Source organism: Neovison vison, chromosome 6, assembly GCF_020171115.1.
Source record: "Neovison vison isolate M4711 chromosome 6, ASM_NN_V1, whole genome shotgun sequence".
Lineage (NCBI taxonomy): Eukaryota > Metazoa > Chordata > Mammalia > Carnivora > Mustelidae > Neogale > Neogale vison.
In genome coordinates this window covers 129,856,619-129,868,798 of record NC_058096.1, presented here as the reverse complement: position 1 = coordinate 129,868,798, position 12,180 = coordinate 129,856,619, and the positions used below count along the sequence as shown (strand labels likewise).

General features: G+C 46.4%; 1 protein-coding gene across 1 annotated transcript in view; it reads left to right on the top strand.

The window, feature by feature from the left end:
• Window positions 1–12,180, top strand: part of LOC122910555 (inhibitor of carbonic anhydrase-like) — a 30,927-nt gene that overhangs the window by 4,190 nt on the left and 14,557 nt on the right. The window contains exons 3-10 of the mRNA XM_044255177.1: window positions 207–368; window positions 1,623–1,770; window positions 2,562–2,617; window positions 5,697–5,875; window positions 7,228–7,399; window positions 8,280–8,422; window positions 10,366–10,471; window positions 11,690–11,731. Of these exons, the coding sequence (XP_044111112.1) occupies window positions 207–368; window positions 1,623–1,770; window positions 2,562–2,617; window positions 5,697–5,875; window positions 7,228–7,399; window positions 8,280–8,422; window positions 10,366–10,471; window positions 11,690–11,731 (1,008 nt within the window). The remainder of the gene's footprint in view (window positions 1–206; window positions 369–1,622; window positions 1,771–2,561; window positions 2,618–5,696; window positions 5,876–7,227; window positions 7,400–8,279; window positions 8,423–10,365; window positions 10,472–11,689; window positions 11,732–12,180) is intronic.

Here is a 12,180-nt window from a genome sequence, read left to right as displayed (position 1 = left end):
AAGACACTAGTGTTTATTGCCTTAATAAGGGACTTCCCTCTATCCTGTTAATCAAAGGCTTTTTTCTTTTCTTTGTCTACCTGTTCATCAGGGGATGGTGGAGACCCTAGGATTTCCCTAAAGTTGCCCATTGCACGCCCTCTGGAAGATTAGCTAGTGACTGTGGTATCTTCCTTTGGCCCTTCTTTCTCTCTGCTCCTTTGCAGAGCCACAAACCTTGCATTATGCTGTGGCTGTGGTGGAGAAGGGCAGCGACCTCCAGCTGAAACAGCTCCAAGGCAAGAAGTCCTGCCACTCGGGCCTAGGATGGTCTGCTGGGTGGTTCCTTCCCATCCGGATACTTCTTCCTTCTGACTCTGTTGAAGAAGGTAAGCTGGCTGAGGCTGGGTGCCTTCCGGCAGGACTCCTACTCTAGTCACCCGCAGAGATAGCAGTGGGGCCCTACAACCACGATCCAGCATACCAGTTTCGGAAACTGCGAGATGGGGTGAGGACAGCCTGCTTTAAGTGTGATCAGCTAGGTTTGTTGCAGCAGCAACCCTTGGGAAGTGGGAGCTGAGTCTTCTCTCAGCAAGGGTACCTTGGTCTCTAAGCTCCTGACAGCCCCGAACTCATTGTAACCCCAGCAGTTTGGCTTGACAAGAAAGGTCCCTGAAGCTCATGAGAAAGGACAATTCCCTTCTGGCTTCCCAGGAAGGCTTACTGGGAATTACAGCCACACCGTCAGCAGTCCGGCCTTTGTACCTGGGGCAAGGACTTGGGATGGGGCCAAGAAGAGAGGAGTGGACTGGAGCCATGATTTCTTTTGTGTGTACTTCTTGTTCAGTTATGAAGAGCTAAGGGAGCCTAAGGTACCTCTTTAGCATTTGGAAGATGATTACAAAGTCTTTCTGTGCTTTTGAGGCCTGCCAGTTCTGCAGCATTCATGTTTTGCCTATAATAGGACAACAGGCTGCTGGGGTCAGATGGAGTGCTATAGCCTGGGCCACAGCTCTGATCCCGTGTGCCCTTTCTTGGGGTCTCCCCTGCTTCAGTGTCAGACAGTGCTAGATGTCTGTGTGACAGTTTGTGAGGTGGCTGTTGGCACACCTCCTTACCCACTGCCAGGCAAGTTACCCCAATGCCCTTCCATGGATTCCTAGAAGAGGAATCCCCATAAACTACCACAGCCCCTGGTGCCAAAGTGGAGAGGGCTGGATGGGACCATGTTCTGAGGTAAGGAAGGATGTTCGGAGTCCCTGCAGTATCTGGGGTTCTGCCTGACACACCTAGAGCGTCCTTGGTGGTGAGTTAACAGGGTGAGTTAACAGGGATTGCAACTTGGTTCCATGGAGGTCAGCCACCATTGTGTCTTGAGTGGGCAAGCTAGGAAGCATCTGGTGGGCTGGGGCCCCAGGCCCACACGCCAGTGTGATGTCTGAACACCCTGGGCCATCCACTTCCTCAGCCTTGGGCACTGTCGGCCACCTCTCCACATCTGCTTCCTCAGGATGGTCCTGGGAAGTGTGTTCAGCCTCTTGGGCTCTCATATAGGGCCACTCGCTAACACACATGCAGCCTGGAGGTCCCCAGCCAATTCATGCTCTGAGGTTCCTTATGTCTCTGTTAAGCAGCCACAGCAGAAATGGCCAAGATCTTCTCCGGCAGCTGTGTCCCCTGTGCGAACAGGGAGGTATTCCCCAAGCTGTGTCAACTCTGTGCAGGGAAAGGGACAAACAAGTGTGCCTGCTCCTTCCAAGAACCATACTTCGGCTACGCTGGTGCCTTCAAGTGAGTGGGGACACCCCGCATTCCTCCTCATTCTGATGCCAGGGAAACTAAGGTGCAGGAAGAGGACACAGAGCCTGCCCAGACCACCTGGGGTGTCAGTGTGAAACCCAGTGTCCTGAGTGCCTCCCATGGCCTGCCCTCACTCCTAAGCATCCTGAGGAGCAGTCTACTGTGTGGGACCCCCTCTTCTCTCTCTATGGCCTAGGGTCTGTGTGTTACCCTCCTGGGCCAAGGAGGGCTGAAGGGACAAAACTGTATCTGGGACTCTGGGATTCACAGACACAGGTTTGGGCTTCCAGCTGGGCCAAAGGCCAGGACCTCCCTGCTTGCTTCTCTCCCTGAGCATCTCTCTGTGTCATAAACATGTGCCTGCCTCTCTCTACCTCCTCAGCCTCTGTAGGGGGGGACAAGAGAGAAGACTACTGCTCAAAAGCAGAACAAAACAGTCCAGGAATCCAAGGCTATCCCGAGTTTTTATCCTCAATATTAGGCTATAAGCCTTTATTAAGACAAAAACAAAAACTAGTCGCTTTAGGTTGCCTTTGAAGGGGAAGGGAAATGTCTTGCCCTCTCATCTCTCCCCCACTAGAGTTACCTGGGTTATGACTTACAAAGCTCCTGCCTGCTTCAGACTCAGGTTGGCTGTGGAGGTATAAAGGCTCCTCAGCTAGAGCCATGGCCTCTGAGGACACACTGAAGCCTGGGAAACTGTGGGCAAAGCCCTGTGAACCAGTGGTCAGTGCAGAGCAACTCATGGGGACTGGCCTAACGACTGCTGTCTTGTTCCTCAGGTGTCTGCGGGATGGTGTGGGGGATGTGGCCTTTGTGAGGCATATGACAGTGTTTGGTAAGTGCTGGATGGAGGAAGACTCATGGGAGCCATCCCCTGGCCAGGACAGATGGTTCTGGCCTGAAAATTTCCCTACATCTAGAGATGGGTGATGATAAGACCCTTAATGGAACAGGAGAGTTTCTATACAAAAACCATTTCCGTTACTCGTACTTTGTTTAGTGTTTAGTTTGTTCAGTCTGTAAATCTACTAAACAAATTTTCTAAACAGTAACATTAGTATTTATTAATTAATAAAATGAAACAAATTTTAATAATTTAGTAACTCAATTTGCTTAGCCACTGCAATATCCATTTCAAATGTAATCACACTCTCCCAAATGCTTCAGTATAAATGGTTCCTAAATGTTATAAACACCATAAGCAAACAAATTATAATGATTCCCAACTTATTAGCATATCTACAATTAGATGTGTTGCAAAAGCATTATTACTGTGGACAAAAATATGTTTCTTTCTCTTTTTTATATTAAAAAAACGCTTTTAAGGGTTTGGGGCAATTTATCAGAAAGAAAAAAAATAACATAAATTTAAGACAAATTGAAGTTATAGAATCTGGGTTTTGTTTTGTAACCAATTAAATTTCTATCAGATACAAAATATACTTATATCGCTTAAGATATTTAAACCAAATGTATATTTAGTTTGCTAGGTTCATTTTTAAGATCAAAGTCTGCTACCTCAAGGGGAACTTTAAGTCCTCACTTTTTTTTTTTTTAAGGATTTTATTTATTTATTTGACAGACAGAGATCACAAGTAGGCAGAGAGGCAGGCAAAGAGAGAGGAGGAAGCAGGCTCTCCACGGAGCAGACAGCCCGATGCGGGGCTCGATCCCAGGACCCTGGAATCATGACCTGAGCCGAAGGCTGAGGCTTTAACCCACTGAGCCACCCAGGCGCCCCAAGTCCTCACTTTTTACATGGGCCTTAGTTCCTTACAACCTAGTGTATTTCTCTAGCATGAAGTGGGAGCTCGGTGTCCTTTGTTGCCTTGTTCAGCTGTTCACAATTCACTCCCCCTTCATTATTACACACTGACCTGGTTTGTTAGCATTTTGGCAATTGAGGCCTCTCCTATTATCGGTACATTTAATGAGTGGGGTTATCCAGGGGTCCCGTCTCCCAGACTCAAGTTGTTCCAGATCCTCGTCATTGTTACTTCCTGTGGGCACCCCAGTGAGTGCAGTTATGTTGCCAGCGGCCAGCATCTTCTAATGCCCACCCTGAAATGTTTGAAAACATCTTCATTTTCTGAAAATACCATATTGTCCCAGAGTGTCCTGGACCTTTGCTGGAAGTCACTTGTCTGCTAATATTTAAGATCACTCACTGCCTTTTAAGTAGCAGTTTATGATGATCCACCAGGCTTTTGGGGTGCAAATGAAGCTTGGTGGGGAGCTGCTTCCGCCACTGGGCCCCTGAGTGACTGATGTCGAGAATTCTTTCTTTCTGAAGCTATGAGATCATATTCATTCTTTTAATTTAATTCTGACATTACTAAATCATTTTAAGTTTTTCTTTCAATATAAAGATTTAAAGAGTATTTTCTTTACAACCTACCTAAGTAAACGCGTAACCATTTACCATAACTCTAATTGTACTCCTTCTCTTTTAGTATGATCATGCATGAACCCCATAGACGTCTACGAGTCTGCTAGGGCTGCCATAACAAAGTACCACAAACTGGGTGGCTTAAGCAATAGCAATTTATTGTCTCACAGTTCTAGAGGCTAGAAGTTCAAGATCAAGGTGTGGGGAGGGTTGGTTCCTTCTGGAGGCTCCTTGCTTCTCCCTTAGTTTCTGGTGGTTTGCTGGCCATCTATGGAGTTCGTTGGCTGTAGTCACATCACCCCACTCTACTTCTTTCCCTTCATGTGACATTCTCCATGTGTATATGTATGTGTGCGTGTGTGTGGTTTATATCAGGACACCAGTCATATTGGATTAGGGGCCCCACTACTCTAATGGGACCTCATCTTTAGTTAATGACGTCTGTAATGACTCTGTTTCCAAGTGAGGTGACATTCTGAGGTACTGGGGATTTGGATTTCAACATGGAAATTTGCAGGGGACACAATTCAAGCCAGAATACCTTCAAATACCTAGACAAGGGGAACCAAACTGCCTGTTTTCCTCACAAGGTTTCCTGGTCTTCTTTCTACATACAGAGTATGCAGAGTGGGCCCCTAGGCCTCCTTCAACTCTTCCCCACCTTTCCCCAGCAGCCTCTGCCTCCAGGGGGCGGATGCTGCTATAGTCGGGAGACCTGGACTGTCCTAGCATGGCGGTGCATCAGCCTCAGACCAGCTGACAAGTCACCTTCAGTCTCTGAGCCTGTCTCCTCATCTAGGGGATCAACCAGGCCTCCCCTGGTTGCTATGAGGATTAAGTGAAACAGAGCCTGGAGAGCCTTCAGCACCATCTCTGGTGTGCTGTGGGTGCTCAGAAAACATTTGCTATCATCATTCATAGCAGAAAGTTACACGTATGTGGGGATACCCTGAGGGGACCTGGGCAAGGGGCCTCCTAGCCCCGTGTCTGTCTGCAATGAGAACCGGCCATTTGGCCTCCTGAGGCCTCAGATTCCTCATAGGTATAAAACTTATTTGGAAAAGATTCTCTTTCAGTCTCTTTGGGTTGTTAAAAAAATTATTAAAGGAGACAAGTTAGATGATACAAACAAGCTTGAACATTTCACAAAGTGGACGGTCTCCTTTTGGAGAACTGCAAAATGGGGCAGAAGGCAGGGAGCTTCTATAGGGTAAAGAACATGAAGAAACAAATACAATGTATCTGGTTGGCTGGGGCCACACAGGCAACCTTGTCTGGGGTGAAAGGGCTCAGAATTGGCTTTGTGTCTGGGGACTGGCTAGCTGAATATACTTTGTTCCTATTCAAGTGGAACATTTACAAGGACACAAAAGTTGTCTAGATTTTGGCTTGCTTCTGTGACCCTGGAGCATGAGCAGGGCCTCAAAAGTAATTACAACAAGGTCAGTCTGTGATTCAGGGAGCAGCAGGGACCACGGCTCATGGCTCTGCCTGCAGTGGGCTCATCTGGGCTTTCCTCCTACAGAGAACCTGGCAGACAGGACGGATCATGACCAGTATAAGTTGCTCTGCCCAGACAACAGCCAGATGCCTGTGGATAAATACAGGGAGTGCAACCTGGGCCTCTTCCCTTCTCATGCTGTCGTAGCTCGAAATGTCGGGGGCAAGGAGGACTTGATCTGGGAGCTACTCAACCAGGCCCAGGTATTCCCACCCTCTACCCTCACCTCCTGCTTTGTGTATATGGCGGGGGTGGGGGTAGGTCTCTGCTTAGATTTGGGGCATTTTCTTATATTCTCTTCTAGCCACTCTGAAAGTTCTTTTGGGTATAGGGCAGGAACCATGTCATACATCATCTGCTTCACCGAAAAATCTCTCAGTCTGTATTGTTAGAGACAACAGAGGCTCTGAACCCCTCACCTGGCATCATCTACTCCATGGACAAAAGACTCCATAGAAGTAACTCATTGCTCCATTTTTTTCTCTTCAGTTCTAAGGGGGTTTTCAGGATGCGGAGTAGATGCCCCTCCTCCATGGAGTGTTCCGCTATTATCTTACTGCCATGGAATCCTGCCCTCCTCAGTTTCCTCAATGGCAGGTTCCCTAGCCATGAGCATTCTCTCTTTCTGGTGTTGGTGACAGCATCTCCTGGCCAGCCCTCATTCATTCCCTGTCCCTCTCTGTTGGTGCTCTCTGCTCAGCACTGGGAGTCCAGAGATGAAGTGGACAATGACTTGCCCTTGAGTTGCTTCCAGACAAGTGTAAGGGACTTGATGAGTACACATACAAATTATCACCAGATGAAATGGTACAACCTTGTGGACACAGACCGTGTACTTTGTAGAGGACAGAGGAACTGATTTGCAGGGTATATCTGGGGAGATTCTTGAGCCCTAGGTAGGAAGCTGTGCATACCCCCAGCAAGGGAAGGGATTATTTGCCAATGAGGGCAGAAGGTATCTTTTCACATAGAACTGACACAAAAGCAAAAAGCAGATAGACAGTGGAAAGAGCTTGGGAGTTGTTGGCAAAGGGCCCTTCCATATTTTGGAGGCCAGAAAGTTCCCAGCTGGTCCTTTAGTGGTAGGCCTGAGGTCAGAGAGGAGCCCAGGACTCCTGACCTCCAGTCTCAGTGGCAGGTGTTGGATCACCAGCTATTCTGGGATGAAGACCTCCAGAGCTTCTTGGGACAGTTGGCTGGCCAGGAGACAGGCAGCCTTCACTGCCTGCCCTGTGGGAACTTGCCCTTGGAGAAGGGCAGCTGCATGGGACATGGCAACCATACCTCTTGGTGTGGATCTTGGGGAACGGTCCCTGGCCATTTCCCTGAAGCTGCTCATGGCAGACCAGCTGGGATTTGGGTAAAGCATTCCCTGGAGAGAGGTGGGAGAACCCCAGGAACCACAAGGGCTTTGGTGGGCTTGGTGCTTTGTCTTAGCTCTCAAGTGCTCATATTTTCTCCCTTCCAGTTTTCCTTGTCTGGTTTGGGGTTTGTTATCCCTTCCCCTTGCTTCGCCAGCTTCCCTCCTTCTCTTTTTCTTTTTTCCTTTGAACAGGAACATTTTGGAAAAGACAAGTCGACAGAATTCCAGCTCTTTGCCTCTCCTCATGGGAAGGACTTGCTGTTTACAGATGCTACCCGTGGGTTTTTAAGAATCCCTCCTAAGATGGATGCCAAGCTATATGTGGGATACGAATATTTTGCTGCCACTCAACATCAAAGGAGAGGTGTGTAAAGTCCTGGGAGGGCAGCAGAGGCAGGAAAGCCAGAGAGGCTTCCCCAGTGCCTGAAAACCTCACCTTATCCAACCGTCATTGGCTAGTGGAGCCCAAAGGAGCTACCAGCTGCACTGGGTTAGTGAGGGGATTTTCTGCTGAGCTGGGGAAAAGGCCTGAATTATGAGATCACGAAAGGGTTTTGAAGACCTTCAGATTAGAGTCAACTTGAAGTAATGATGGTTCTTGCTCCTGTGTTTTAATTAGGGATACCCCACCCAGTGGCCGGTTTATATGACAGGAGAAAATAGCACATCCCAAACTGAAGTGGGAACATGGCCTCTGCCACTATCAGGAGTGAATTTCCAACTCTTGCCTTCCTCTAGATCCCTATGGTTTATTTCTTCTTTCTTCCCTTACTTTTGTCTTCATTTAGTCAACCAATAGTCCATGAGCATCCACAAAAGCCACTGTGTTAGATGTGGCATACTCTGGTGAGCAGAAATGGGGGTGGGGAGAGATTAGGCCTACCCAAAGGAGTACACATAACTACCAACTGGGGAATGCTACTGAATGGGAGAATCCAGTCCTGTCAGAACAAACTCCGGAAGGTCCTGACCTTCTGGTGCTCAGACAGGGGTCTCCTCAGGAGGACATACTCAAGGAGGTGAGTATATACTCTTCCTTCACTACTCTTTCTGGGTGCAGAGTTCCGCATTTCTCCTGGAGAATGATAGGCAGGAATGAGCAATGATGTGGGCCTGAGACATCCCCACTCTGCTGCTGTCAGTGAGGACCTTACTGGGCAGCCTTTCTGTAGCCAGTGGCGCTAAGTTCCCAGACACATCTTTGGACTTCTTTTGGATGCCTGGCTTTTCTCCACCTGTCCTAGGTGTGGAAGACCCCCAGAGGGTGCTGTGGTGTGCAGTGGGCCACCATGAGAAGGTCAAGTGTGATGAGTGGAGTGCTGTAAGCGGTGGTGCTTTACAGTGCACCACAGAGGAAAGCACTGAGGACTGCATCGCCGCCATCACAGTAAGGAGCGCCTCACCTCCACAGCTGGGCTCGGACACCCAGACATATGGCCTCTCTGCCCTCTTCCCATATGTCTTCCTTTTGGCTATGAGACTAAGATGCACCTGTTATGTGCTGCTCCCACCCTCCAAAGGCCCACCCAGCTCTACTGAATGTGCCACTGGAGCTCAGGATGGCCCAAGGTCCAGACTCCTTAGGTGTTCAGCTCTGGAGTCCTGGGAGCTCTTGAGTATGGTCCTGCCTGGGAGCTGCAGGAAGTGGGGTGACATCCCAGGGGGTGTTTAGGGCCTCTGTGGATTGTGAAAGCAAATCAACCTTAGTCCTTGAGTTGTAAGTATAATTGTTTTTGGTGCTAAAAATATTATATGCTGGAAGAGAAATGAAAGATAAATAAAATCATTTACAACTTTATAACTCAGAGGTCATTACCTCATAATCTCTGAGTCATGAATTGTGTTACTAGCTTTCCATTTCTCTATGAGCAGATAATATTTTTGTAATTAGAAAAAATAAATTTATAATAAAAGACTAAAAAATTGACAAACTCAGAAGACCTACATTATTCTTTAAGAAGATCTTTATTTTGATAAACTTTCCTAAGACTAACCCATACATTAAGATCTTGAAATTTATACAGTCTTCTTAAGGTGTCAATTTTAAGGATTAAATGATTTTGAGTGTTCAGAACATTGCCTAGCATATAGTAAGCAGCCAGTAAATGTCATCTATTGTTAGCACAGTAGGTGCACTTTCTTAGGAAATGGAATATTCATTAAAAATGTTTTTAATGGCTTCACATTATTCCACCAAGTATTTCTGCTTCAATTTATTTAACTGATTTCTAAATGTCTATATATTAATTATTTGCAAATCCTTTGGTATTGTAGATGATATAGGATTGAAGATTTTTGTTCTATAACCTCAATATTTCTGGATATATCATAAGAAATAATAACAGTTAATATCTCAGAAGTTAGTTACTATGTGCCAAACATGTTTATGAGCTCTTAACTTGCATTAACTTATCTATCTATCTATTTATTTATTTAAAAGATTTTATTTATTTATTGTTAGAGAGAGAAGGAGGGAAAGAGAGCGCGAGCAGGAGGAGTGGCAGGCAGAGGGAGAGGGAGAAGCAGACTCTCTGCTGAGCAAGGAAGCTGATGCGGGACTCAATCCCAGACCCCCGAGATCGTGACCTGAGCCGAAGGCAGTCGCTTAACTGCCTGAGCCACTCGGGTGTCCCACATTAACTCATTTAATCCTAACAATGAGCCTATCTGCCTATTTGATGGTTGAAAAAAATGTGTATAGAATAGTTTTTAAGTATGTGTTCTTTGGTATAGTCAGGTCCAAGAGGCTGTGTGGTATACTGGTTATGAGCAGGAGTTAAGGACTTGAACTGTTTAAGTTTTAAGTGTTAGTTTTAGTGACTATCTATTGGAGAAATTATTTAACTTCCCTCTGCTTTACTTCACTAGTGTATAAAAGGGGAACAATTATATAGTACTTACCTTATTGGATTTTGTGAGGAATACATGAGGTACTCCCTCTTTCTCTCTCTCCTGGCAAATAAATAAATAAATAAATAAATAAAACCTTTAAAAAGAGAAACCGTAAATACAACCCCTGAGTCTGGACATATAGATTACTGAGTGACAGTGGTCACAAAGAAAATGTGGTGAGGGCATAACCAGGGCTCAAGATGGGTCCAATGAGAGCTCAGAGATGCCAGGGAGCAGGATCTGGATTGGGCACTTGTTCCTGGATCATCATGTCCAGTTTTCTAACCCCCATGGTGGTACAGGAGAAGTTTTGGGTGGTCCATGATGTGATGAATCAAAAGGGCATATGACATAAAGCCAATGGATAGACACCTCTGAGGGTCAGTGAGACAGGAAACAGCTTCACTGTTGCACTACTGATTTATTTCTTAACTTCAGAAGGGAGAGGCCGATGCCATGACTTTGGATGGAGGCTTCATCTACACAGCGGGGCAGTGTGGTCTGGTGCCTGTCCTGGCAGAGAACTACAGTAAGTGGGAGGGGGGTGCCTGTCAGTGTTTTATTTTCTCTGGGCCATGGACATAACAGCATGGACATAGAAAGAAGGAGAAATGATCTAGTTCATTGTTGAGGTAACAATTAACTATGGGAGAGGCTAGCAGATAGTATCCTCCTTCCCCAGAACCAGAACCAATAAAGATATAGACACAGGAGTTAGGCAGAAAGAGATGAAAAGAGATGTTTATTACCAAAAAGGTGATATTGGAGGTCATGGTGCAGAGCTGGCCTCAGGGCTCGCCAAATTGCCCTGGAATTAGTTACCCACTAGTTCAGGAGAACAGATCTGTTGGCTTACCCAGTGGCTGAAGGCAGAGGAGAAAGCATATTGTCATAGAGCATCGCTGAAAAGATCTAAACCACCCTTTCCCCACTGTTCAATGAAGAGGGGCACAGCCACATGTGCCTCGTTCAATGCTTTTGCTAAATTTACTAGTCCAAAATTAACTCACCCCAGCTGCACTGGAATGTTGAGGGGTGAGACTACAAGGTCATGTTCTTCAGTAGGGACCCTTTCACATAAAAAAAAAAAAATAAAGTTGCGGAAAAGAAGATTTCACCAATATGATTTATCAAGCTCCTCATCTGTTAGGCAGTGAGCAAGAAACCATCCATTAGCCTTCAAACAAAACAACTCTGTGAAGTAAATAATGGTAACTCCATTTTACTGATAAGAAAACTAAGCGTTGTACTGATATAAAAACACTTATTAAAAACTTCTCTAATCTTAGAGAAGTGGAATGAGTTGTCCAAGGTAGAATGAAGACCATATCCAGGTTTTCTGACTCTATGGGCCATTTTTTTCCCCCTCCAGCATAGCAAGAATATAATGATTGCCTACCACAATCCAGAGCTCTGAAGGGAAGGAAGATGTCAGGATGGCTTGAATCACACAGCTAATGCAAAAGGATCTTTGTCAAGATCTTCAGTAGTCTCTGCCCCTCTTCAAAGGGCCTCTCCTTTTCTTTCTCTGCAACTCCCTGAGTGTTGGGGAGATTCTGGGGCAGAACCTAATGTCCAAAGGCAAAGGTCAGGGAGAGGGGTTAAATGGGCCTGCAGAATCTTGGCTTGTTGAGAACAAGTAACAAACTGCTTAGCTGGTTTCTTATTTCTTTCCTCACTCTTGAGACTGAGAAACTCATGACTTTGGGTTGAGCAATATGAGAGCTTAATGGCATGTATACCGATTGCTTTTTCTTTTCAGTGCCTACAGATGGGTCTACATGTGTAAATACACCCATGGCAGGTGAGTCAGCATCAGTAATACTGGGGCTCAAAGGTAAAGGCCATCATTGGGGAGAGGGTGAGAAAAATCTTAAAAATGAAGCAAAGTGACTAGAGTTGTAAAAAATAAAATAAAAACAAGGATGAGCTACCATCACTACGGCTTAGTGTTAAGGAGCAGATGTGTCACAAAGCTGTGGTAATAAAGACTGTGGGGTTCTTCACAGACAACAAAGGACTCCTGCTTGCACTATTCCCATTTACTGTCCTCAGCAGTCCTCCAGGCTGTGGGCATCATTATCCTGTGTGGATGGGGAAAGTGAGGCCCAGGGCCATCAGCCAGGGAGTGGCTGCCCCTGGGCTTGAGAAGAGTTGGTGTGACTGGAAGCCCCTTGCCCTTCCTGACACACCACCCTACTCCTTGCCACATGCTGCCTGCCCTTCTCTGCCCCAGGAGGCATGAGCCCATTC